Consider the following 26,881-nt stretch of genomic DNA (forward strand, 5'->3'; position numbering starts at 1 on the left):
AGCGCTGATGATGATCGCGCTATCAAAATTCTTGACCGTACTGCGCGTCGCCTGCCTAACGGACATTTTGAGGTCGGTTTACTTTGGAAGTCGGACAATTTAACAGTGCCCGATAGTCGCAAGCTTGCCTTATCTAGGTTTTTTAGCCTTGAGAAAAAGATGGCCCGTGATTTTCAGTATGCAGAGCGTTACCGTGAAAACATACACGACATGTTTCGGAAAGGTTATGCTGAATTGTGCACGGAAGAGCCTAGCGCCAATTCGCCAGTTTGGGTTTTACCACATTTCGGCGTAACCAATCCAAACAAACCAAATAAATTAAGAGTTGTACACGATGCTGCTGCTAAAAGTCACGGTGTTTCTCTAAATTCATTTTTGTTAACCGGTCCAGATTTGTTGCAGCCCCTGCTCGGAATCTTATTTCGGTTTAGGGAGGGAAAAATTGCCCTGACTGGTGATATTCGCGAGATGTTTCCTCAAGTGAAGATCCGAGCAGAGGATCGCGACGCTCAGAGGTTTTTGTGGCGCGACTCGCCCAAAGACCTTATCATGACATACCGTATGTCTTCTATGATTTTCGGTGCCGCTTCCAGCCCTTTCACTGCCATTTATATAAAGAACAAAAACGCAGTGGAATGGCAGGAGCGCTTTCCAGACGCGGCTCGAGCCATCATGGTTGATCATTATATGGATGACTGTATAGTGAGCTTAAATTCTGTTGATGAGGCCGCAAAACTAGCTGCTGAGATCACCAACATCCATAAACATGCTGGCTTCGAAATGCGTGGTTGGATGTCAAACAATCCCTCTGCGCTGCGTCTGCTGCCAAAAGAGAGCTTGGGTGAAGTCCCTGTAGTTAGCAATGAAGTAGATGTTGATCTTGGTAGACTCACTGCGCCTGTCCGAACACTCGGACTTATTTGGCAACCCGTTTCCGATACGATTGGTTTTAATATTGGAATAAAGGGAGAACATACGTTGCCAAATAAACTCACTAAGCGTGAAGTTTTGGCTCATGTGATGCGGGTTTTCGACCCACTCGGTATCCTGGCGCCAGTAGTAATTACGGGTCGCATCATGTTTCAAAATGCGTGGCGTAAGGGTATCGATTGGGACGAGGAGTTGTCGCAAAGTGACAGTGCGGCATGGAGACTCTGGTTTGAGGATTTATTTGCAATTTCAGGTTTACAGATCCCACGCTGCTACTGCCTTAGCGAATTAAAGATTGATAAGTGCGAGCTTCATTTGTTTTGTGACGCAAGTGAGTCAGCTTTCGCTGCGGTTGCATATTGGCGGTTCGTTTTAGAAAATGGTGATGTGAAGCTGGCGCTTATATGTAGCAAAGTTCGAGTAGCTCCTTTGAAACAAATTTCCATAAATCGCTTAGAGCTCCAAGGAGCGTTGATCGCAGCCCGTCTCGCTTCTACGATTTGCGAAGCACACCGATTGAAGCCAGTAAATCGCGTATTCTGGTGTGATTCCATGACTGTTTTGGGTTGGCTTCGAAGCGAGGCGCGCTTGTTTAAGCCATTTGTTTCACACAGAGTAGCAGAGATTATGGAGATAACTGAAGTAAAAGAATGGCGATGGGTGCCAAGTCAACTGAATGTTGCGGATGATGCTACCCGCATCAAGCGAGTGACGTTATCCCCAGAATCACGTTGGATATCGGGTCCTGAATTTTTGCTGTCTTCAAAGTGGCCCAGTGAGCCTAGTTCACCTGAATATCCAGGTATGGAAGAAGAGAGCAAACAGGCAGCGCGTCCCGATTTAGTTCATCTCATTAGTGACGTTAAAAGGCACGAGCCAATCTCATCCGATCCTAAGCGGTTTAGTTCTTGGGTGAGGCTGGTACGCGCAACAGCCATAGCTCATAAGTATTTGACATTACTTAGAATTTATTGCCTAACTAGAAGGGGTCTATGTGTAGACAATTTAGTCCGCTTGGAGGGGGGCTTGTGTAGTTTTGTGTTTCAGCCGTTCAACCAGTGGCAACAGTTCACCGCCCCGCGCTCTATGCGCGACTCTGCCGCGGGCCTGTCCGCCACAGATCTGCATCTAGCCGAGCTCCATATTCTACGCCAGTCCCAGCTAACCACATTTCCTGACGAGATGGCCAGTCTAGATAGCCATCCAGCCCAGCTTCTGCCACGTACCAGCCGCTTATCAAAGCTATCGGTGACAATAAGAGACGACGGACTTATGCGTTTGTCTGGCCGTATAGGGGCTGCGTCGCATGTTCGGGACGAAATGAAAAACCCCATTGTGCTTGATGGGAAAGATCCCGCTGTGCGCCTGCTTGTCGAGCACTACCATCGCAAGGCTGCCCACGGCAACACAGAGACTGTTGTGAATGAACTGCGACAACATTATCACCTTTTGCCACTAAGAAGTACCGTCCGCAACATTACCTACAACTGCTTATTTTGCCGAATACGCCGGGCCAAACAGTTTCAACCCGTGACGGGAGACTTACCAGAAGCTCGCCTTGGTCACCACAAACGGCCGTTTACATTCACAGGGCTAGATTACTTCGGTCCAGTACAAGTTTCCGTTGGCCGAAGACGCGAAAAGAGATACGTCGCCCTCTACACCTGCCTGGTAGTACGTGCAGTCCATTTGGAAATTGTAGACAGTCTATCAACCGACTCTGCGATTATGAGCCTCCGCCGATTCATCGCTCGAAGAGGAACCCCATCAGAGCTGTGGTCAGATAATGGAACTGCATTCGTGGGTGCTAGCCGAGAGCTTCGACGCTTATACGACGACGCTACATCCCAGTTCGCTGCTGCACAAAGGATCAACTGGCGATTCATCCCTCCGGCGGCGCCGTTTATGGGTGGCTCTTGGGAGAGGCTCGTGAAGAGTGTGAAGACTGCACTCAAAGTTACTCTCACAGAACGAGCTCCAACTGACGAGGTGCTACGTACACTTTTGGCTGAGGCGGAAGCCTTGGTGAATTCCCGGCCGCTTACTCACGTTTCTGTGGACCCTCAGAGTGAAGAGTCACTGACGCCTATGCATTTCCTGCTGGGTTCTTCTTCGGGACGTCCAATACCAGTGACATCGTCAGAAACGGACCTTCTGTCACGAACTAGCTGGCGTAAGGCCGTGAGATTGTCAGAGCATTTTTGGCGCCGCTGGTTGAAAGAGTACCTACCAACACTAATACCCAGACGTGGTCGAGGTGAGGTTCCCCAGATTGCAGTCGGTGACTTGGTGCTCATTGCGGACGGCAATACTTCTAGAGGTTCCTGGCCCCGTGGACGCATCACAGCTGTTTTCCCTGGCCCTGATGGTATCACACGAGTTGCGGACGTGCACACCCTGGGAGGCATTTTGCGGCGGCCCCTGCGGAAGCTGGTGAAGCTGCCCCTTTAATAAAAAAGGGGGGAAATGTGGGCGACGCACCTTTTTAGAAGATGTTTACTTTTTATACTTTTTTATATTTTTGAATTCTATTGTTTTATTGTTAGTTTATGTTCTTTTTTACATTCTGTTTGTGCATTCTTCTTCTTGTGTTCAATGAATAAACTACTATCAATGAACCAGCGCATTTTACCATTAATACGACTGGTAGCAACGTAGAATAAATCTATATGAAATTACCTTGGAATTATTAAGGAAACCTCAAAAACTACTACCATGAGAGGTCACAAGTTTATATTCCAGTTTCATCTACCCCGAAAACCTCAAAAACGACTACCATGACTTACCATCATGTAAAGCATCTTCGACTTCTTTAATCACCTGTGGGTCTAAAATAGGCGGTCGCAGCAAGAGGGCATGTGCTAGAAAAAATCTGTCTGTCTGTCTTTTGTACAGTTCGCCTTTTGTACAGTGTTTTCTTATGTGCAATAAAAATTAAATAAATGGAAGGTGAATAAGTAACAGACCATCATGTAAGGCGTCTTCGACTTCTTTGACCGCCTGCGGGTCTAGCGTGGGAGGCCGCAGCACGGCGGCGGGCGCCAGGAAGGTGGACTGGATCTCGTAGGCCCAGCGCCGCAGCGTGGCCGGCGGCGCGCCCTGCGCCGCGCGGTACCCGTCCGTGATCAGCAGCAGCAGCGTGGCGCACGCGCACCTGGTACCAAGTACGGCTCACGTGAGAAATACACATGCCATCAGTTATCAGGTTTGTGGTGCAGTCAAAGTGCAAAGCCCGTATCGTGTGATAAAGCGCCAAAAATGTCTATACAGTATGGGGTTCTTCAAAAAAGGAGTGTACAGGTTTTTAAAGGTTCGGCAACGCGCATGTAATACCTCTGGTGTTGCAGGCGTCCATAGGCTACGGTGACTGCTTACTATCGGGCGGGCCGTGTGCTTGTTTGCCACCGTCGTGGTATTAAAAAAATATCCAGGCAATAAAGTCGTGTAAACATATTTTTGACGCTTTTTCCGGGTCAATTTTTTCGATGTATTTCGCGCTGCGTAATATAACGTTGGTAGTCTAGCGGCACGGTGCGCGACTTTTAATCCGAAGGTCAGAGGTTAGACTCCTCGCAATCGTACCGATTAGATTTTCTGAACTTGCGTAGGTACGAAATATTATTTATTTGATGTGTACCATTCGCATTTTAGAGAAAAAAACATGATGAGAAAACCGAGCCAATCCCATTGAGGCCTAGTTTTCCATCTGGCTTGTAAGGTCATGGCAGTCGCGTTCGTAAAAACCAGTAACTGTGCAAATTCTTTGGATTAAGTTACCAAGGGAACCCCATACCCCGCGAGCGAGCTTTGCCAGAATTGCTAGGATTACGCAAAACAAATGATGACATGAAATTGTACTTCGCTTGGCTCGTTCGTTTTTAAAAAACAGTTGAGTACAAATTCGCTAGGAGCTATTGGAGCTATAAGTAAGTTGCCTTATTTTAGACAACTGCAACATTTGAAATAACACATGTGGAGGAATAACGATCATTAAAACGTTTTCCTACTCCTCTACTGTTATCTGTCATTTATGCATTCATTAACACGAATATAAGAACATACATAAAAGGTTTCAAGAAAACTCTATATTGTCTATGCCTCATAACAGCTCTTGTGCTTTTAATCGCTATAACGTTACTGTCATTAATGGCTACCAACCTAACAAAATAAAAACGAATACAGTTTTAAACTAAGTGCATTTCTGCCAACTTACAAAATATTCATTTGGTTGCATAGTAAAAACAATCAATCCATAAGTCAGAAACACGCATGTGACACCCGTAATATAGCAACACCCATAGACTACGAAGACCGCTTAGCGTTGCTTGTTAGTCTCCGTAGGCTACGGTGGACAAAATCGAGAAAAAACTGTCCAAAAATTTAATATAGCAAGTAGCAAGTACCAGGGCCTCATGAGTTACGAGGAGGTGTCGCCGACCGGCCGGCCGCGGCCCGGGGCGGGCCGGCCGCGTAACAAAGTATGCTCGCGCGTCTTGGCTATATACTTTTGCTTTGTTTGCCTAAATTAAGATTTATTTTTGTTGACTCGTAGGAAAAGTATTGTATGCAACGTTGTATAAGTAGGTTAAAAAATGCTCGTGGCGTATTCCTTTACAATGTTCGGCTCCGGCTCACATTGTAACTCACGCCACTCGCCTTTTTTGACCCTTCTTATACAACTGTTGCATAAAATACTTTAAAACGCTAACAGAAAAAAACAATAACGTTAAAAGAAAACGAATGAAATTTACGTAATAGAAGAAATAGTTGGTAATAAACATTTGAACGTTGTGTATTTTACCTCCTCTCTCCTAAAAGCCAGTTGAGTAGTACCGCCGTCCGCGCCTTGGAATCCAACACCGTGCGAAGATTCGAGAACAGGCCGGGGTTCGATGTTTCCTGCAAATAAGTATACGTACCGTAGTTATAAGTGTTCTAACTTAATGGTAATAATAGAATCGTTTTTTTTAAGTGAAAACTTCGTTAGCTGCGCTGTACACTTTTTGTGATGGGGAGAAAATGTTAAACTCGCGACAGGTCACGTGACCGACAGATTCGACAGATTGAAAATTCGTAAGACGGACACGTGACCTGATCGAAAAACTGTTACAATGTCATTGAAGCCAGTAGTTAAATTTTGAATTTAATATAAATTGTCATGTTTGTGTATGTTAGCAGTGATAATTAAAGTAATTCGTGAAAACATATTTCCTAACCATTCCAAAATATCAAAAATGCACAACGTTAATAATCAAGTTTTCACTTCTGTCGGCACTCCCGGAATGCAACTCGTTGTTTTTTTTTTTCAATACTAAGGACTATGGGCAACTTTGTATTGAGCCTGATCCAAAAACCAACAAAAATGAGAGTAGGTCATTAGATAGGCATTTCGATGTACTTAATTTCGTTGTATGGTCCCCAAGCGGAATTCCATTGCAGAACTGAGATATTTGTATTTTAGTCAAAATTTCATCAGCCTTATTACCTAGGCAATAGAGTCCATGTAGGGAAATTAATTGCTGCAGGGTAGATGTTCGCGCACTGATGCGTGCGGCAAAACATTCGCCGCGCTCGCTGAGCGATAGACCCTACTGCCTAGGTAATAAGGATGATGAAATTTTGACTAAAACACAAATATCTCAGTTCTGCAATGAAATTCCGTTTGGTGTCCATAGAACGAAATGAAGAACATATAAATACTTGTCTGATGGTATTTTATACTACGTCGGTGGCAAACAAGCATACGGCCTGCCTGATGGTAAGCAGTATCCGTAGCCTATGTACGCCTGCAACTCCAGAGGAGTTACATGCGCGTTGCCAACCCTAACCCCCTCCCACCCTCGTAATTACAAAATTTTCCACGTGTTGGTTTTTGGACCATTTGGACGCATAGTCCTTTACACGTTAGGAATGGCAATGCGCAACAACTTTTCTCAAATAGAGAATTAACATTAGTTTTATCGTTTGTTTACATAAAAAGTATATATATAAGTTTGTTTACATAACGCTTAGGTAATATGCTCCCGAATAAAAATACGCGATATAGTTAATACTTACACAGGCGGGCGAGTCATCCTCTTCCATAGAAATGATGGCCCTCTGAGGATCCGCGCACGGCTGCGTGTTGTGCGCGTAGGGCGGCGGCGGAGTCCCTGGAGGGGGCGTGCCGCGCGCCCAGCCCGCTGGGGACGGAACGTTGGATTGTAATGGATATTACAGGTCAGTACATCGTTGCATAATAGATATAAACGTATTGTGCGCGCAGGGCGGTGGCGGCGTGCGGCGCGCCCAGCCCGCTGCACACGAAACGCCGTTGTATTGTAATGAATATTATAGCTCACTAAATAATTGCATAATGAATTTAAACAAATATTAAAAATGGCGTTATAGATTGATTTCTGAAGATTTTATTCAAAAACGAACATAAACAGTTTATGGCCCTACCCTGTGGCCTGAATAACCCAATCAACTTTATGCAAAGATTCATTAATAATGCCTAATTAGAGCATTAATATTTATTAAAAATAAGGTAATCATTTCATCGCAATCTCAGTTGATGGTAAGTTACCCAAGTGACGAGGAAAAAGCTTATTTGAAGAGATATTACCTATTTTATAAATTAACAAAGTTTTCAAGAATCACTACGAAAGCTCTTCCCAGTAACATTTATTTGGAGAATTGAAAGTAAAATATCAAATATCAAATCAAATATCAAACATTTATTCAGCAAATAGGCCACAGGGGCACTTTTACATGTCCATTTTTACAAACAATAAATTAAAAAAAAAAACAATTACAAATATCGAATCTATGAAATAATAAATACTTTATTAGAGATGTATATTGTCTCTAAATGTCTAATTTCACAAAAAAAAAACTATGATAAAAAAATAAAACCATAAAATACTAAAATTCTTTAGAGATGTATAAGTCTCTAAGTGTCAGAGATAAAATATAAAAATATATATTAAATTATCCTTAGAGATGTAGAGAGAATGAATTTACTTACACCTAGGCAGCCCATGGTCTAAATGCTCGGGCGACGATTGGCTCCGCACATGCAGAATCGGCAATCCCGTTCTATCGTCCGTCTGCAACGTAACACATCGTCACAAACATTATATTCATTATACATACAATGACGGCAGTCAACATAATAAATATTTACACTTTTGCACCTCACAAAGAAGTAATAAGGTCACGAATGTAAATATATATTTAAATATAAATAACACTAGACCCTACTCATAGTGTTGTGTTCCTGCCGGTGAGTAAGGTAACGCACTTACAACTCCTCTCTGGAATTGCAGGCGTACATAGGCTGCGGAGACTGCTTACTTTAACGTCGACTGTACAAATGATGTCAACCCACTACCCATTATATCATACGAAAATATGTGACGTTCTCAAGCAAGAGGTACCAACCACATTGTCACTAACCATAAGGACGAGATTTGCTCGTATCTTTTATGATAGAGGAGGTAAACTAGCAGACGGATCACCTGATGGTAAGCGATTACCGCCGCCCATGGACACCCGCAACACCAGAGGGGTTGTAAGTGCGTTGCGGACCTTTAAGATGGGAATACGCTCTTTTCTTACGACGATCTTTATACGAATAACCTGTTAGAGCGTCCTTATGGCAAGCGACAATGTGGTACCTTTTGTTTGAGAACGACGCATATAAAGATAATATCGATAAAACAAAAACAACGGTCCCTATTATGGTACCTATTGCTCTTCAGTTATATTGGGTAGTGAATTGAGATTGATATCTTTTTATTATTTTACACAAGCCGTATTGATATCTCAGAGCACTAAGACCTAAAGTAATAATTATATATTTTTTTGAGTTATCAATATAACCTAGACGCCTAAATATACCTATAAATTATAAACCAATGTATAATGCGTGTTAGTCACAAGTCGATGCGAATTGTTAGATATCTCAAAGCACACACAAATAATTTGGAAAAAAACGGGTCGCAACATATTGAAAGTGCCAAATCGTAAGATTAAAGTGAAATAAATAAATACAGTGTAAAAAGCTTTGGCAATTAAACGTTAATGCAATTATTTTAAAACCTTCACCGTTAAGTCAAAAACAACCTTGAATTTGGTCATCTTATTATAGGATAGACAAACATACGAAAGAAGAAAACATAGAAACCATAAATCGTCAAAAAAAGTAGATTTTATACGTTATTTCGTTCTTGTCTATAGCCTATAAAGAATACCAAATTAAATTACCCACTTACTTTAAAAAAATAGTTTCACATATTTTCGCTGAAACTTAGTTGTTTAAGCAACATTAAATAAATTATTCCAGACACCAGTATTGAAAGTAATTGATAAATTGATTTAAAAAACTGAAAACTACATATTATAGTGTCCTTTCTATAAATAAACTATCTATCATTTGCGCATCATTATTTCATAATACATTAAAAAAAATACATTCCATATTTAAGAAAAGATCAGAATATTTAATGTTTATATATATATGCTTCATATACTTTTTAAGTTATATAATTTGCACTCAATGTCCATCTAAATCAACGTGAAACCGATTTTTTCAAGAAATGGTTTTCACTCCACCTATTGCGAAAGAACTAGGCCACATGATAAGTGGAGTAAAAAGTTTATTCGTCACTCGGTAGCGAAATTATTTAATCGCATTTAAAACGAAGAATTCTGCATTAAAACTTTAGCTTAGTTCAGAATTCTAATTGAGAATACCCCACAGAGAATTCTGCATCAGTACCCCACTATATTAACCAATCAAAATTGTACAGTAGAATCCCCCGATATGTTCCACATTGAATCTCCATATAAAATAAGCTCGCTGCCTCGTGACAACACAATACCTGCAACGGCGGAGGCGGCACGTTCACCAGCGGGTAGCTCATCTGCAGGGCTATAGAGTTGGGCTGCGGACCGTCCAGCTCCCCGTCCAACGAGTGAGACGACATCCTCAACTTCTGACTCTCATACGACGGCATCGACTGATGCATTGGCGATCCTCTATCTCTTTTATAATATTTGTGAGCCGGTGAGACGGAGGAGCTCGGTTTCGGTTTCGCTAAAGGATTCATCGGAGTCATATTTGGCGATAGAGGAGTTCGCTTCGGACGCTCAATAGACCTTGGAGGTAACGGTGGGGGTGTGTTATCCAAACACGTCGTTGGGACCATTGGAACTGTGTTGTTATGTACGTGTCGTCTTTTGTTAGTCTCATCTGAGTTTTGTCGTACTAAAGGTGGTGTATTTTCTTGTTTATTGTTTTGTCTAGTCCTTAGATTCCTTAAGCTCTGTCCAGTAAGATTGCTTAGAGATCTTGGGAGGCCGCTAAGGAAGCTGGTAGGCGGTGGAGAGCCAGCCGGTTTGTCGAGGTTGGTCTTGGTTCTGGAGAGTCGTGGCGTGGCCGGCGATGGTTCGTTGGGCTATAGAAATTGTGTTAATTACGAAGCGTGGACATTGCAATATTTGTGCTGAGATACCGAATGAGTGTAGTTTGTGAAGTTAAAAATCCGGGCAAAATTATGTCAAGTATTTCATACAACAATGCACTCGCATAATAGTTGCAGAATATTTTGAAGTTTTATATGAAACAATATTTTGTTGCGAGTAACAAGATTTAAATGTATTTCAAATGGAAAACTTTAGAAATAGAAACACATATTTGAGAAAGTCATTTAAATGTTAAGCACTTCTTTTATAAGCCCACAGCCCTTTTCGATATTTTTCCTTAAAAGTATTTTGCTTTGTAAAAAATAAGCTTTGACAATAGAGTCATTTTCGGTATCTCCACACATGTGTACATAATTGTGTAGCTATAGAATACTGCAATGTTTATACAAAGGTACAAAAACCACCCCCACAGTGTGAGGCGAAAGCTTATTCGTATTAATCTGTTGTCTGTTTCTATGCAAGTTTGCTTTTTATTACAAATTAAAACTTTACTCGAATAATAATTATTATATAATAATAGCATGAAAATGTCTAAGGTTTAATACATCATATACAATCATTGCTATACATACGAAAACTTTTATCGAAAATAAATTTTAGTCTTAAAAAACTTGAATGTCAACCTTCATTAAAACATTAATTTTCGATTTTCATAGCAAGGTACACGATTTACATTCTTATTATTCTCAAAATTAATGCTTATTGAAATGTTTATATCGCCAAGGCCCAAATAAAAGCATTTTTGCTGCAAAGTCGTTCACCGACCATTTAAAAAGAAAAAAAAAACACTCAAAAACAACCCTTAGCAAAATAGAAATAAGATCACCCGGACGTCACGAACAAACATGCACAGAAGCGGACATGATAACATGGAATCGAACTGTGTCGTTCCTTAGAAAAAGGACCGTGGGGCCCTTTTCTCAAAGAACACATTGAACCACATGGAGTTATTTACCGATGGTCGACCCGGTTAGGAGTTAGTCGATGTACCGTGTTACATTGACAAATACACTTTCGCCTCGTTTGAGCCCAAAAAAATACATATTCCACCTATGTATTTAAATATATCATTGTTACAAAACTATCAAAAAAATTATAGTACGGCCAACGAGCACGAGTAACTTAATGTATTGACCTTTCGTACTTCGGTGACCACACTTCAATTAAGTACACACTGACATTTAACTACTATACATACATATGTGGAAAGTTGCAATTTTGTGAGCCCAAAATAAAAACATTTCGTGATACTGAAATCAAAATAAATGGCTGCAACATAGTGATTAACTATCGAAATACGTGAGCCAAAATGGTCTACTAATAAAATTTTACTGTGACTATTTTACACGTGATTTTGCACTGAAAATGAATTCATACTCAGTGCATCGTAATAAAAAATGTACAAGAAGCAAACATTGATGAAGATTAACACAAGAAAAGAGCTCACGCCGATTTATTCATGTCTTGGATTTTGGAGTAAATTATAACCGTATGGAAATAGGACCTGTCACAGAAAATGTTTGGAAAAGTAAAAGAAGCTTGAGCAAACCAATGCACAGGAAAAAGATTAAGAACTCTTAAGCTTGAACCCAACTTCTCCTAAACATAGATGGCGGTAGTAGTCGTTTATTTATAGTACTTTTAAATGTACAAGTTTTACGACTACATTAAAAAATTCATATCACTCCTTGTCCAGCTTTGGCCTTGTATTCTATAAGATTTTCTCGTATTTACTGTGGCAACATCAGCTCACAGTTGGAATTTGAATATTGCTCTGTCATAGACACGTCAGTGTGTCATCAACCTACCACTAGTTAACATCGTATTTCGTCGTTCTCGCTAATTTTCGCAACTTATTGAAAGCACTACTGCCAATCACGTCTCTAGCATTTAGACTCAGTGTTGTGTGGACGAAGGACACCAGGCACATCCGCGAAGTGGAAAATCCGAGGTCTAAGTTGGACGACTCAAGGTAACGGTTCTGAGCTTACTTCTAGCTGGCGACAAGGACAGCCAGAATCACCACCAGCGGTCTTCAACGGCGACCAACGATTCAGCCCCACAACTCCCGGACTGAAAGGTAACTTCGCCCTACACTATTTCACATTTTAGTTTTAATTTAACATTCTAATCTTAATATCTCACAACTTTCTTGCTCAACCGGCCCCTAAATTTCATTCCCTATCGCCCCCCTTTTTCGAATTACAGTCCACTCTCTCGCTATTGAACATTTTGGCCTTCGATCCGCATAATTTGAAAAGTGACCTTTGGTTTTTCGTTTCTCGTTGTTTGTTGCTTATTCGAATTTGTTTGGTCATATCATTTGTTTAATTCAAAATTTAGGGTACACTTATAAAAAAGTCGAGGGTAAGCAAGAAAGTTGGTGGCCGTGTAGTAGTGCTTTTAGTAAATCATTCGTTCACTCGTGGTTAATATTGCTGGCAACATTCTCATAGTTGTCAAGGGTTAACGTCAACTGTCAATGTCACTAGTATCAGTCAGTAGTACTTCGTTTTTATTGAATTAATTTTGCAATTAAGTTTGAGTTTTTCGCCGTTTTAGTGTTTTTAATTGCACTTAAAACAATATGAGTGTACATGGTGATAGTGACACGGATCCCGCGACAGTAGACATGTTCCATGTCGCGCGAGGTTACGCTATTTTTCGGTTAGAAAATATTGAGGGTTCCGACTTGAAAGGGTATGATGAATCAGACATCAAGGATATAGAAAAGGACTTTCACAAAGCACAACTACGGATTTTACGTCCACTGAAACCTGAAAAACGTGTGGAGGAGTATGAAGTCACCAAGGAATTTGAAAGTAAGCTAAAATCCGTAAAATGTAGGTTGAGACAAATGGCTAGAAGTGAAATAAGTGATAAGCCTGAAGTGAAATCGTTAACGCTTGGGAATAATTTAGCTAAGCTTCCAAAAATATCGATTACGCCTTTTGATGGGAAACTGGAAAGTTGGGTGTCTTTTAAGGAGCTTTTTGATTCCCTTATACATAGTCGGAGCAATATTAGTAATGTGGAGAAATTGCACTACCTTCTATCAAGCGTTCAGGGTTCCGCACATGATTTAATAAAAAGTTTTCCTTTGTCAGGTGACAATTACAGCAGTGCATATGAAACACTGTCCAACTATTATGATAGGAAGAGGCAAATTGCTGTCATGTACTATGAAAAACTGCTAAATTGTGAGCCAGTCAAAACAAAAATGGATTTGGAAAGGGTTTTTAGAACTTTTAATGAGAATTTAACTATTTTGTCAAAATTTAACCTCCCCGACAAGAATTTTATGTTATATTATTTGCTTTGGGCAAAGTTAGATGTCGCTACCCGAGAAGCATTTGAGTTACAACTCGCTTCCAATACTGAAGTTCCAAAGTTTGAGGAATTAAAAAACTTTATTGAAAAGCGGAGCAGGGCTTTGGAAAACTCCAGTGTTAGTGTTAGGCCTCAAGTTCAGAATGTTAAACCGTTAACCAAAAACAAAACGGCCCTTGTCGTTTCGACTACATCAACACCAAGTTGTGTTTTTTGTTCGGGTCAACATAGTCTCGATAAATGTAACAAGTTTATAAATCTCAATAATGATGGCCGGTTTAATTTTGTTAAGGAGAAGGGTTTGTGTATTTTATGTTTCTCAAATGCACATAGGGTGAAAACTTGTCGAGCTTCTCGCTGTAGTGTGTGTAATCGCTCGCACCACAACTTATTGCATTTCACAAAGAGTGTGGAAGCACCCACGGGCACAGAGATTGCTACTGCACCGCCTAGCAATGGCATGAGCAGTAGTAGTAGTAACACGGTTTTAGCTGCTATGGCGGGAGATAATACAATCTTCTTCGCTACTGCCCAGGTGTTAATTCGGGACAGTTCTGGTGTCTTCCGCCCAGTGCGGGCGCTCTTGGATGGTGCTAGTGCATGCAATTTCATGTCAAAATCCTGTGCAGAAATGCTAGGATTTGAAACTTCTGGACAACACACTGTGTTTGGCATTGGCAATTCGCCATATCAAACATTTGGCGCACTATCATGTGAGGTCAAGCCAATGGGAAATGAACCCTCTTCACTGAGTACTAAACTCGAAGCTTTCGTTTTGTCGCCGGTATGTGCCGACCAACCTCCTCAACCTGTCGATTCGTCGGGGTGGTCGCACATCAGGAATTTATCGCTGGCTGATCCTGGTTTCGCCCGTCCGGCGCCGGTGGACCTGTTACTTAACGCACAGGTCTTCGTTTCGTCGTTGTTGCCCGGTATACGGCGCGGGGAGCCAGGACAGCCTACTCTGTTGAAAACCATCTATGGATGGGTCGTTATGGGTGAGTGTGACGGGAGTCAGCTCACAACAAGCGCTCTCGTATCGTATCGTAACAATAAAAATCATTGTTTTTTCGTGTCGAGTCCTTCGCAGATTTTGTCGCTTGATGATTCTATAAAAAAATTTTGGGAATTAGAAAACGTTAGTTCTCCGACTAAACCTTTCGTATCTGAGGAGGACCAACGCTGCGAGGACTATTTTCTTGAAAAATACTATCGCAATGAAGAAGGCAGGTTCGTAGTTCCACTACCATTTGTCGATCCCGCGAACAAACCTACCTTCCTCAATTCGCGTGAAATTGCTCTCAAGCGGTTCACGTCGTTGGAACGCAAGTTGAACTCCAACCCCGAGTTCAAAAGGGCGTATGTGGAATTTATGGATGACTATGAGGCTCGTGGTCACTTGGAAGAAGTGGAACCTCCTTCCACAAGTGAAGGCCACTTTTATTACATACCTCACCATGGAATTCTGCGCGATTCCGTCACCACTCCTCTTCGCGTGGTTTTCGACGCAAGCGCTAAGGACGCCAACGAGGTGTCCTTGAACGCTACTCTTCTCGCTGGGCCCAAGCTTCAGACTAACATCTTCGATCTGCTCACACGTTTTCGCTGGCATGCCGTCGTCTTCACAGGTGACGTGAAACAGATGTACAGGCAGATCCTGGTCTCTGATGAAGACGCTGAATTTCAGCGCATTTTGTGGCGCCCTTCTGCTGTCGGTCCTGTGCGCGACTACCGTCTTAAAACGGTAACCTACGGGGTTTCTGCTGCGCCATTCCAAGCTCTTCGTACAATGGCTCAACTTGCCAGTGATTCTGCAGCCGCATACCCAAGTGGTTCAGCTGTTCTCGCTCGTGACATCTACGTCGACGACGTCGTCACCGGAGCGGATTCTGTCGAGCAGGCGCGTTTACTTCAGGTGGACCTTACGAAAATATTGTCGTCGGGGGGTTTCCACCTCAGGAAGTGGACCTCCAATAGTAGTGAGTTCTTGGAGAGCCTTCCGTCTTCTGATCTGTACTCGGAAGACTTTAAACATTTCGAAGAAATGACTGACATTTCTCTAAAGATATTGGGCTTGCTATGGCAACCTCAATCAGATTCTTTCCGGTTTCGTGTCGCCGCTGCTCCTAACGGTCGGTGCACCAAGCGCACCATTCTGTCGGAGATAGCTAGAATCTTCGATCCATTAGGTTTCCTCTCGCCTGTAACATTTCTCGCCAAGTATCTGATGCAATTGCTTTGGGTTTCGGGCGTTTCCTGGGATGGAGATGTCCCGGAAAGCATCAGGCTGGAATGGCAGGAATTCAAAACTCAACTCTCGTCGCTGAGTGCTGTAGCTGTGCAACGCCGTTTAGTCGGGAAATTCGACGTGCTACATCTCCACGGATTTTGCGACGCGTCAGAACGTGGCTTCTGTGCCGTAATCTATTGCCGTACCAAAACTGAGGAGGGTGACGTCGACGTACAGCTCGTGTGTGCTAAGTCCAAGGTCGCGCCATTGCGTAAATTGTCGGTGCCGCGTCTCGAATTGCTCGCAGCGGTTCTGCTGTCTGACTTGATGGCTTCGGTCGTGGAGGCTTTGAAGCCTTTCCACTCGGTAGACAGAATCTTTGCATGGTCGGACTCAAGTGTGACGTTGACCTGGATTAAGTCGTGTCCGTCCAGGTGGAAAACGTTCGTGGCCAACCGTGTGAGTCATATCCAAGACGTTATTCCTCCCGATTCTTGGCATCATGTCAGAACCACTGACAATCCAGCCGACTGCGGATCGCGTGGTTTGCTTCCCCAAGATTTAGTCAACCAAACTTGCTGGTGGAACGGGCCTGATTGGCTCAGGCACCCCACTGAGAGCTGGCCTAAGTCAGTGCTGATGCCAGATAGGGACGTTCTCCATGATGAGCAAAAGATTACAGTCCTCGTAGTGTCCAATGACAATGCACTAATCGACAACTTACTGGAGAAGTTTTCGTCGTTAAGAACACTTCAACGTGTTTTAGCCTATTGTTGTCGCTTCGCGAATAACGCGAAGAACCGAAAAACGGCCGGGAAGTGGCTACGCGGTCCTTTAACATCTATCGAAATAAAGCAGGCACTCATGGTTATTGTACGTTTCGTGCAGCAGCGCAGCTTCGCTCAGGAAATCGAAATCATTTTGAACAATCATTCGAACTCTCTCCCAAAAGCGTTCAGAAAACTGTCCCCATTCATGGATGACGCGGGTCTCTTGAGGGTGGGCGGTCGCCTGTCGCGAGCTTCTCTCGACTTCGACGTGAAGCATCCTTTGCTTCTACCTCGCGACAATCGGCTGACCTTCCTTCTTATTGATGATTATCATAAGCGGTTCATGCATCCAGGCATCCAAACACTTCATAACTTGCTAGCGCAACATTTCTGGGTTATGTGTCCGAAACGGGCTATTTATGCAGTCGTATCGAAGTGCATGAAGTGCTTTCGGGTTCGGCCACCGGGTGCTCCTGCGCCATTCATGGGCGACTTACCATCGTATCGAATATCCCAGCTGAAGGCTTTCTCGAGCGCAGCGGTTGACTTTGGTGGGCCTTTCGACATCGCTCTCGGTCGCGGACGTGGTAACAAGACGTACAAAGGTTATATTTGCGTCTTTGTCTGTACCGCAACAAAGGCCATTCATACCGAGCTCGTCACCGAGTTGTCCTCGGATGCTTTTCTCGCCGCACTTCGGCGTTTCGTCGCTCGTCGTGGTCGGTGCAGCCGGTTAGTGTCTGACCAAGGTAAAAATTTTGTCGGTGCGAACAACATCCTGCAACGCTTAGTGAAGGATGCTGCCGCACACCATACAATCAACTTCGAGTTCAACCCGCCGGGTAGCCCACACTTTTCAGGACTCGCTGAAGCTGGAATTAAGGCCGTTAAAACACACTTGTCGCGTGTCGTCGGGAACCAAAGGTTGACATACGAGGAGTTCTCGACGATCTTGGCCCAAGTCGAGGCTTTACTCAACTCAAGGCCACTAACTCCTCTCAGCACCGACCCCAACGACCTGTCGGCCTTGACACCGGGTCATTTCCTCACCACGGAACCCCTATCGGTCGTACCTGAGGAAGACTTCTCAGACGTTCGGGTTAGCCCTCTCCAACGCTGGAAGTTGCTTCAGAAGATGCACCAGGACTTCTGGAACAAATGGTCGAAGGAGTATATGCATACTCTCCAGCAGCGGATGAAGTGGCACGACAGACACCCTAACGTCCAAGTTGGCACACTTGTGCTCGTTGTAAACGAGCAGACGAGCCCAATGAAGTGGCCCCTGGGTCGCATTATCGACACACACCCCGGATCTGACGGGATCTGTCGTGTGGTTACTGTGCGCACTGCCACAGGGTTGTACAAACGGCCTGTGGTCAAGCTGTGTCCACTACCTGCGTAGTCGCTTTAATGCACTACATTTGTGTCGTCCCTTCTTCGTTTAGTTTTAATATTATCGCACTTGTTTCACTTTTACTGTTCTTTTCGCTTAGTCAAAATACAAATGCATTTTGGTGGGCGGAATGTCCAGCTTTGGCCTTGTATTCTATAAGATTTTCTCGTATTTACTGTGGCAACATCAGCTCACAGTTGGAATTTGAATATTGCTCTGTCATAGACACGTCAGTGTGTCATCAACCTACCACTAGTTAACATCGTATTTCGTCGTTCTCGCTAATTTTCGCAACTTATTGAAAGCACTACTGCCAATCACGTCTCTAGCATTTAGACTCAGTGTTGTGTGGACGAAGGACACCAGGCACATCCGCGAAGTGGAAAATCCGAGGTCTAAGTTGGACGACTCAAGGTAACGGTTCTGAGCTTACTTCTAGCTGGCGACAAGGACAGCCAGAATCACCACCAGCGGTCTTCAACGGCGACCAACGATTCAGCCCCACAACTCCCGGACTGAAAGGTAACTTCGCCCTACACTATTTCACATTTTAGTTTTAATTTAACATTCTAATCTTAATATCTCACAACTTTCTTGCTCAACCGGCCCCTAAATTTCATTCCCTATCGCCCCCCTTTTTCGAATTACAGTCCACTCTCTCGCTATAGAACACTCCTTATTAAAAACAAAATGCATAAAAAAGTGTGATTATTGAAAAATTCGTTATCTTGAGCATCGATTGCCTTAACCTAAGCTCAATAAGTAACCTCTCAAAATTTATAAAACAGCCGATGCTAGTGAGTTTTGTTTAGGAGCTGCCCTATCCCAAAACTTACTAAAGAACTTATCACCACCTAAGTAAACTACAAAAGTACGAGTAGTATTTGATGCGTCTGTTGGTTGTAAGTGTACGTTCACACTTCTGACTGATAATTTTTAAATCTTATTCCAAAGACGTAAGGTCTAGCGATGGTCAGTAAAGTGTTGTTAGTACCTGTGGGGGATGTCCGGCGGTGATGGAGTCTATCTCGTGCTGGAGCGTGGCGCAACGTTGCTCGGAGGAATCCAGTTGCGCCTGCTTCCTGACGTCAGGCACTTTGGAGAGTTCGTCTAAAGAAGAAAAATGGTTTATTATTTTCTTTACTGGTAAAGATATCTATAGTCTGAAACACCAATTATTCAATGGAAAAAATAATGAAATACAAATTTGTATGGGAGATTGACCCTTCGCACATACATTTTCGAATTAGCTGTCTTTGTTCTACTAAATATCACTTCTTTATTACGTTTGCTAGTGCTTAGCAGACACAAAGTGATCTAGCGCAGGGGGGAAGCAAACTTTTAAACAGAAGAGCCAACCACATTAAAAATCATCAGTTTTAGAAATGTCAGAGAGCACCAATAGCACTTTTTGTTTGACTGTAATAATCGTTTAGGTGTCTTGAAAAGCCGCAATTTCAGTTCCAAGAAGCCGCATGTTTTTCGACTTCTGGTCAATCGTATGTGAAGTAGATAAGTAATGTTTTTTTTTTAACAAGTGCTACTAGCATAGCTAGCTCCAAATATACACGATTTTATGTTTCACACGTATACATCGGAGGCAAAATCGAACGGTAACTAGCAAATGGCTTTTTGATACTAACTATGACTTAGCAAAATTGCACTGGTGTTACCAAAAGCAACACTCTTAGCTGTCTATTTGTGAACTTTATGTCTTTGCAATAAGGTTTACAAAATATCAGTTAAGTATGAAGAATGGTATAGTAATGAACTACAGTGGCCATCTACTTTCGACTGAAATGAGCTGACTGTACATAATTAAGCATAGCAGTACACTTTACACATACATATACAAGGCTTGATCAACAAGCGTTTATAGATTACAGTAGACTTGCCATGCCATCTGTTATATAAAAGTTGTGCTGTTCCTGAAATGTTAATGTGCAATTTAGTACCTAATTATGAGGGAATATTGACCTATTTTTTTATTACAGAATTTAAGAAATGTATGATTGGCCTTTTATAGACCTGACTTATATGCCGTCCTCGAAATGTCAAAGGTGTGTACAAATATTTTCCATTATGTCAATATCCAGAAGGAAAAATGGAGGCAACGTCTGTGTGGAAAAGCAGTCGTCCATTTCCTCTTAATTATACGCTTAATCGCGTCCCGCTCAAGTCAATAATAATGGTGAAGGTATACGTCAGTGTTAGGTTAAAATACTTACTGCGAAGCTCACGGATATATTTCTGCTCTTGCTCCAGCATCAGCCTCATTGTGTGGACTTTGGACACCTCCAGCTGCCTTTGTTTCTCCGGCTGTGGACCATAAAACATGTTAATCAATTCATATGCTTTTTAGGTTATAAAAGCTGTAGCAATAATGACTCATAATTAGAGATGCAACGAATATTCGGCTACTATTCGGTATCCGGCCTATTCGGCCACAATTTCACTATTCGGCCGAATACCGAATAGTACGTTAACACGTAAATAACGGTAAACGAGGGGTAAAAAAAGTAACAATTATTAAGATCAGTCAATCTTTCAGACTACCTTTATATTCATACTATGAATTTCATAGATAGTACAAAAATATGAGAATTTTTTTTTTACACACACGACGAAAACGAACGCACCACAATGTCCCCAATTCAATACGCACTGCGCGCATCAGAATAAACGCAATTTCTATCAAAGATTGTGGTTTGTTATTGGGATTGGCCCAAACATTAGAGTTGCATTTTTTCTTTATATAGCAAAAGAAAGTCAGCCAACCACAGTATTCAAACTCAAATCACGAAATGAACTGCCGCTACCCCATACGTGAAGAAAGGCGGTAGCGACGGTGGAGCAGTTTAACATAAGTTCCATCATTTAGCATTAAATTGAGTTCTAGTCATCTGATGACATAATTTTGACGAGTGTGAAATTTGTATTAACAACCGATGCTAGTGAGTTTTGGTTGGGAGCCGTCCTGTTCCATTTAAATTTACAAAACAACTCAACCAACACTTGTTTCTCTGTTTTATTGCTACTCGTAGTTCATAAAACTATTAAACAATCTAAGTATTTATAGACGCTTTTGATGTCTAGTCTACTCTTGATGCTAACTGCACCATCGGCCACGCTGTTAACTATCCATTCGTAACTCTTATTTCAAAAACATAAGGCCCAATAATGGTCAATTAAGTGTGTTAGTACGATACCCTTGTAACATTTGCATGTGTTACAATTTCATCACCTGTGTAAACACCGCCTTGAACCTGAAGGCTTCTTGAAGTTATGTGGCAGACAATGTTATTTACCGATGAACATATTACTTATAAAATATGCGCTTACTTTGTAACTAGTTTTATCTAGTTTGTTATTTTATATTATTTACTTATAACAATTGTGAAGGCATGACAATTAAGAGTTTTTTAAGTGGGACACTGAATGGAAATCATAAACTATAAAATATTCGACGACTGGTCTAGCCTAGTGACCCTGCCTATGAAGCTGGTCCTGGGTTCAAATCCCGGTAAGGACATTAATTTGTGTGATTTTCACAGATATTTGTTGCTCAGTCATGGGTGCTTTCTATGTATACAACGTGTCCCAAAACTCAACGATAAGCCGGCACCAGAGGATGGAGCTGCTTATGATTATTCGAGAAAAAATAAGGAAAAAAATATATCTCAATTATTTTAGAAATTACAGAAAAAAAATGAAATTCATTGAAAATCGACATCCCTAATGGTATTTTTAACGACCATGTCTACAAATATTCAAATATTACTGTTTTTTATTTTGTTTTTGGAAACTTCAGTAGCCCTGCTATCTAACACAGTTCTTAAAAATACCAAAATACATGTAGTTTTTACACAAAAAATAATCAAAATTCATTTTGTCCCTACAATTTTGAAAGATTGTTTCTTACAGTCCACTTTCAATCATCATGGTGTAAAAAAATAGTATCGACACCACTATGGCAATTATTTCCAAAAGTTGACGCAACTAACCAAGATTCCAAAATGGTATAATACTTTGGGAAACCTAGTCACAACAAAAAACAACGAATTTTTAAACAAGAACCGACATTTTTAAAATGTTGATATTATTCACTTTTGAAAAGGGTTGTTGTTGCAAGTTTTAAAATTTCAATGGAAAATGTGGGTAGTTAATACAATTTTCAAGTCAGTACACTCTGATCCTTTGTTCGCTGTGCACCGTTCCGTATTAATTGATGTGGCTCTCATACTAACAACTCTTGGCTTTGCTTTTTGGACTGGTGATCTGCAAACTGTACTGACCTGGCATTATTTTGGACTGTGATTGTGTTTTGTGTATTGGACTTTTTCCGTATTCTGGATTGTTTAGCGTTTATCATGCCGCTACCGTACACACCGTTGGAATACGCTAATATGCATCTCATTTATGGAGAATGCCGATGCAATGCTAACGCTGCTAGCAAATTGTATCGAGAAAGGTACCCAAATGTTCAAAGACATCCGGATTATCGAGTGTTAATAATGTACATCAAGCCTTTGCGGAAGGTCGTTGACCATTTGACAGGAGACACACTGAAGACCTAGATTGGAACGCGATGAAGAAGTTCTCAATGAAATAGAAAACGATTCAACTACCTCGGTACGTGCCATAGAACTAGCTACGGGAATACCAAAAAGTTCTGCACATCGAATTCTAAAACGTCACAGACTTCACCCATATCACTACAGGCGTGTGCAGACGTTACTACCGCGGGACTATCCACATCGGGTCGCATTTTGCCGTGCGATGCTGCAAAAGCACAGGGAAGATCCCCAATTCTTAGACAAAGTTCTATGGTCGGATGAATCAACCTGCAAGAAAGATGGCTATTCAAATCTTCACAACTTACATAGTTGGAGCAATGAAAATCCGCACTTGATGAGAGAAGACAAATCTCAGTATCAATTCAAGGTTAACTTATGGACGGGCATCTTAAATGGAAATGTAATTGGACCCTTTGAGTTACAAGGAAACCTTAATGGTGATGGCTATTTGACCTTTTTACAAAACGACTTGCCTGAATTATTAGAAGACGTGCCTTTACGTGATTTACAAAACATGTGGTTTCAAAATGATGGTTGCCCAGCTCACTATGCCCGTGCAGTGCGAGAATACTTAAACCAAGAGTATCCAGGGCGTTGGATCGGGCGACTTGGTCCTATCTTGTGGCCACCCCGTTCGCCCGACCTGAACCCCCTGGACTTCTTCTACTGGGGCTGTCTTAAAGACAAAATCTACTCAAAACCCATAGCAACATTGGACGAGCTTCGCCAAAAAATCACACAAGCTGCGGATCATATCAATGGTAGAAGATATGCACGACGGATAAAACGATCATTTCTAAGGCGATGTCATGTCTGTATTAATGCCGGTGGCAGGCAATTTGAACATTTACTGTAGTATTAATAATGTAGTAAATGAATTTAAAAAAAAGGAAAAAAAATTTTTCCATTTCTTTGCATTTATTCAACATTTTTCAACAACAAAAATCCTTTTTTGGGTACAGTAAAAGTGATTTCCGCCAACATTAAATAATGTCGATTCTTGTTTAAAAATTCGTTGTTTTTTTTTGTGACTAGGTTTCCTAAAGTATTATACCATTTTGGAATCTTGGTTAGTTGCGTCAACTTTTGAAAATAATTGCCATAGTGGTGTCGATAGTATTTTTTTACACCATGATGATTGAAAGTGGACTGTAAGAAAAAATCTTTCAAAATTGTAGGGACAAAATGAATTTTGATTATTTTTTGTGTAAAAACTACATGTATTATGGTATTTTTAAGAACTGTGTTAGATAGTAGGGCTACTTAAGTTTCCAAAAACAAAAAAAAAACAGTAATATTTGAATATTTGTGACATGGTCGTTAAAAATACCATTAGGGATGTCGATTTTCGATGAATTTCATTTTTTTTCTGTAATTTCTAAAATAATTGAGATATATTTTTTTCCTTATTTTTTCTCGACTAATCATAAGCAGCTCCATCCTCTGGTGCCGGCTTATCGTTGAGTTTTGGGACACGTTGTATAAGTATGTATTTATCCATACAAGTATGTATATCGTTGCCTAGTACCCATTACAGGCTTTGCTTAGTTTGGGGCTAGATTGATCTATGTAAGATGTCCCCCAATAATAAACATTTTTTTTTCATTGACTCGGAACTTCAGCTGCGCCGATTTTTTTGTTTCAACGCCATGAAATCTTTAAAAAAAACTTGGTTTATTCAAAATCAAATTATTTCATAAAGATATTGTTTAGTCATATTAGCCGCGAAAACTGAGCCGGTTGAAATCCGGCCCCGTCCAATAGAGGGTTTGATCACTTTTTGTTTAGGCGAAGAACCTCCGTACCGTAAAACTACCCAACTATAGTCCAATACTGCAACTATGGTCCACAAGTTCAAAAGGAAATTAAGTATCTATACCACTGTTCCTTTTGGTTTACTCCTAATTTTACCTTTCATTTATAAACATACTTTGCCATAGAACTACAAAAATATAGTAAAATACACACCTGAACGAGAAAAATTAAGTTTATTTGTGGACCATAGTTGGGAGCTTTGGACTATAGTTGGGTGGTTTTACGGTAGCGATTCCGCGCGGTGCAGCGGCGTCGTGTGTCCGGTCTAATGGGATTATTTACACCGTGATAAAAAAATTCACGCCGGGCCACCACCGTTCCGCGCGGAGCAGCGGTGCCACACCGTTACGTGGGTTCTTCGCCTTAGTATATGACATCAATTTCAGTGTACAATTTCAGAGACAATTGGCACTTGACCACGGTTTCGTGTATTCCAAAATTGCTGTCAGAAATAAGTGATACGAGTAAAGGTTTTTCTAAGACAATTTCCCTGTATCTTCTACAATTTTGGATTTCCCCTCAGTGTCACACTATCTGTCTATATTTTATGGTAGGAACGACTCTGTTATCAGTGATAATCAGTAAGAAAGTAATGACAATGACTCACATTTACAGGCAGAGGCGCGGTGATAGGCGTTTTGTGGCGCGAGGTGTTCTGGTGGACCGTCAGTACGGCGGTTGGATTGGCTAAAACGTAAAAAAAGGTTGAGTAAAATCGACTGCTTTTCTTTGGCAGTCATAAAACCTAGCAAATGTTTAAAATAGGATTTGCTCTCCCGAGAAAAGTCGGAATCGAAAGTACTGGGATCTTTGAATTATGGGGCAAGCAAAGAATCTCCAGGACCTTCGGATCTGCAGAATATTTGGTACTTTGTTCAATAAAAATCTTTAAATGTTAAAATTTTAGATATTACCATCATGTGTTTAACCAAACAATGAGAAAAAATGCTTTTGGACTGAGCAGTATATGTAAGATATTCGGAGTAGCTGACAAAGATTACTTTAGGTATATAACAACAATTATTTTAATAACTAATAGTGATCCTCTATCCTCTCTTGTAGCAATCCATCGGAAGATCGTCTTGTAGTGGACCTTTCGATTTCTATATGATGAAAGGTTACCTCGGATCATCATGACGACCTGCTGGTGCGTGTGGTGGTGAACAGGGACGCCGTCCACCCGCAGGATGCGGTCGCCCGCCCGCAGTCCGGCGCGCCATGCCGCCCCGTGCTCTTTCACCGATTGCACGTATACTGGGTTGTCGCCTGAAATGTGAAAAAAACATGCTAGAACGAGGGAAAAGTTTAAACACATTACGATATCCTACAGTTTTTTTTTTGGGTGCGTTTCGAGGATACATAGCGAGGGATGAGTTTGTTAAGAATCAATAGAATCACTTCATTTACCTATTCTCACTCAGCGCAGTTCTATTGGACGATATTCTATTGGTTCATAAGTTCATGACCAGGGGTCGGACAAAAAGTGCGGATGACGTAAAAATGACGTAATCTTGCACACAGGATGATATTTGAGTTTGTATTTAAACTTCCGTGTGACATGTAGTAACAAAGTAGTATTAATGAAGTAACAAAATAATCGTAAATAAATCCATGGGTTTAATAATACATTTATGCATTTTTTTATGAAATTACGGAAGTTTTCATTTTGTAGTTGCACCCAGGGTATGTTTGCTGCTATCATAAAATTTGTGAGGTTCATATTAAATTCACTTTGCCCTTTTTTTCTACGTTTCCGACATGTTTGGTTGTCTCCAAATGTCTTTTAATATTGCTTACCTTCGTTGGTATATCTTGATTACAGCAAGAGCAGTATACGTGTTTGTCACGTACCTCCAAAAACGGATATATGCCACAATATTCGAGTAAAGATGACATTTTAGAGCGTTTTCTTATACATTAGTAAATATAAATTTTAGCTAAATATAATCGTGAAGATACAATAGCTAAACAATAACGAAGTCAATTTATTGTTCATCTGATTGACAATGTGTCAGTCAAAAACGTACTTACTCATTTCAAGTGGCGATATCGTTTAATAAAGAGGTTGATAAATGATAAGTGATAATTGTTTATGAAAATCAAAAATAATATTTGAAATCATCCTATGAGTGGTTTGACGTCATCCGCACTTTTTGTCCGACCCCTGTTCATGACAAACACATATGTACCTATCTCGCTACGCATCCTCGCTTATCTCTAGTGAAAAGGTAGCCTTACTATCAATTTACAGTATACGTGTAATTTCGTCAAAAGAGTTGTCAAATAAACATATGTACATTTAAAATTGAGGAGTTCCCTCAATATCTCATGGATTCCATTATCAATGAATCTATGGAATATGTTC

General features: G+C 41.3%; 1 protein-coding gene across 2 annotated transcripts in view; it reads right to left on the minus strand.

Moving 5' to 3' along the window:
- Positions 1 to 26,881, minus strand: part of LOC133530850 (rho guanine nucleotide exchange factor 11) — a 314,198-nt gene that overhangs the window by 218,711 nt on the left and 68,606 nt on the right. Inside the window, exons 3-11 of one of the 2 annotated variants that reach the window (XM_061868905.1) lie at positions 25,639 to 25,782; positions 25,124 to 25,203; positions 20,353 to 20,443; positions 19,119 to 19,234; positions 9,798 to 10,373; positions 7,940 to 8,021; positions 6,988 to 7,112; positions 5,732 to 5,829; positions 3,897 to 4,084 (exon numbers count right to left, since the gene is read on the minus strand). In XM_061868905.1, coding sequence (XP_061724889.1) covers positions 3,897 to 4,084; positions 5,732 to 5,829; positions 6,988 to 7,112; positions 7,940 to 8,021; positions 9,798 to 10,373; positions 19,119 to 19,234; positions 20,353 to 20,443; positions 25,124 to 25,203; positions 25,639 to 25,782 — 1,500 coding nt within the window. The remainder of the gene's footprint in view (positions 1 to 3,896; positions 4,085 to 5,731; positions 5,830 to 6,987; positions 7,113 to 7,939; positions 8,022 to 9,797; positions 10,374 to 19,118; positions 19,235 to 20,352; positions 20,444 to 25,123; positions 25,204 to 25,638; positions 25,783 to 26,881) is intronic. The other variant, XM_061868906.1, reaches the window with a different exon arrangement.

This window comes from Cydia pomonella, chromosome 24 (assembly GCF_033807575.1).
Source record: "Cydia pomonella isolate Wapato2018A chromosome 24, ilCydPomo1, whole genome shotgun sequence".
Classification (NCBI taxonomy): domain Eukaryota; kingdom Metazoa; phylum Arthropoda; class Insecta; order Lepidoptera; family Tortricidae; genus Cydia; species Cydia pomonella.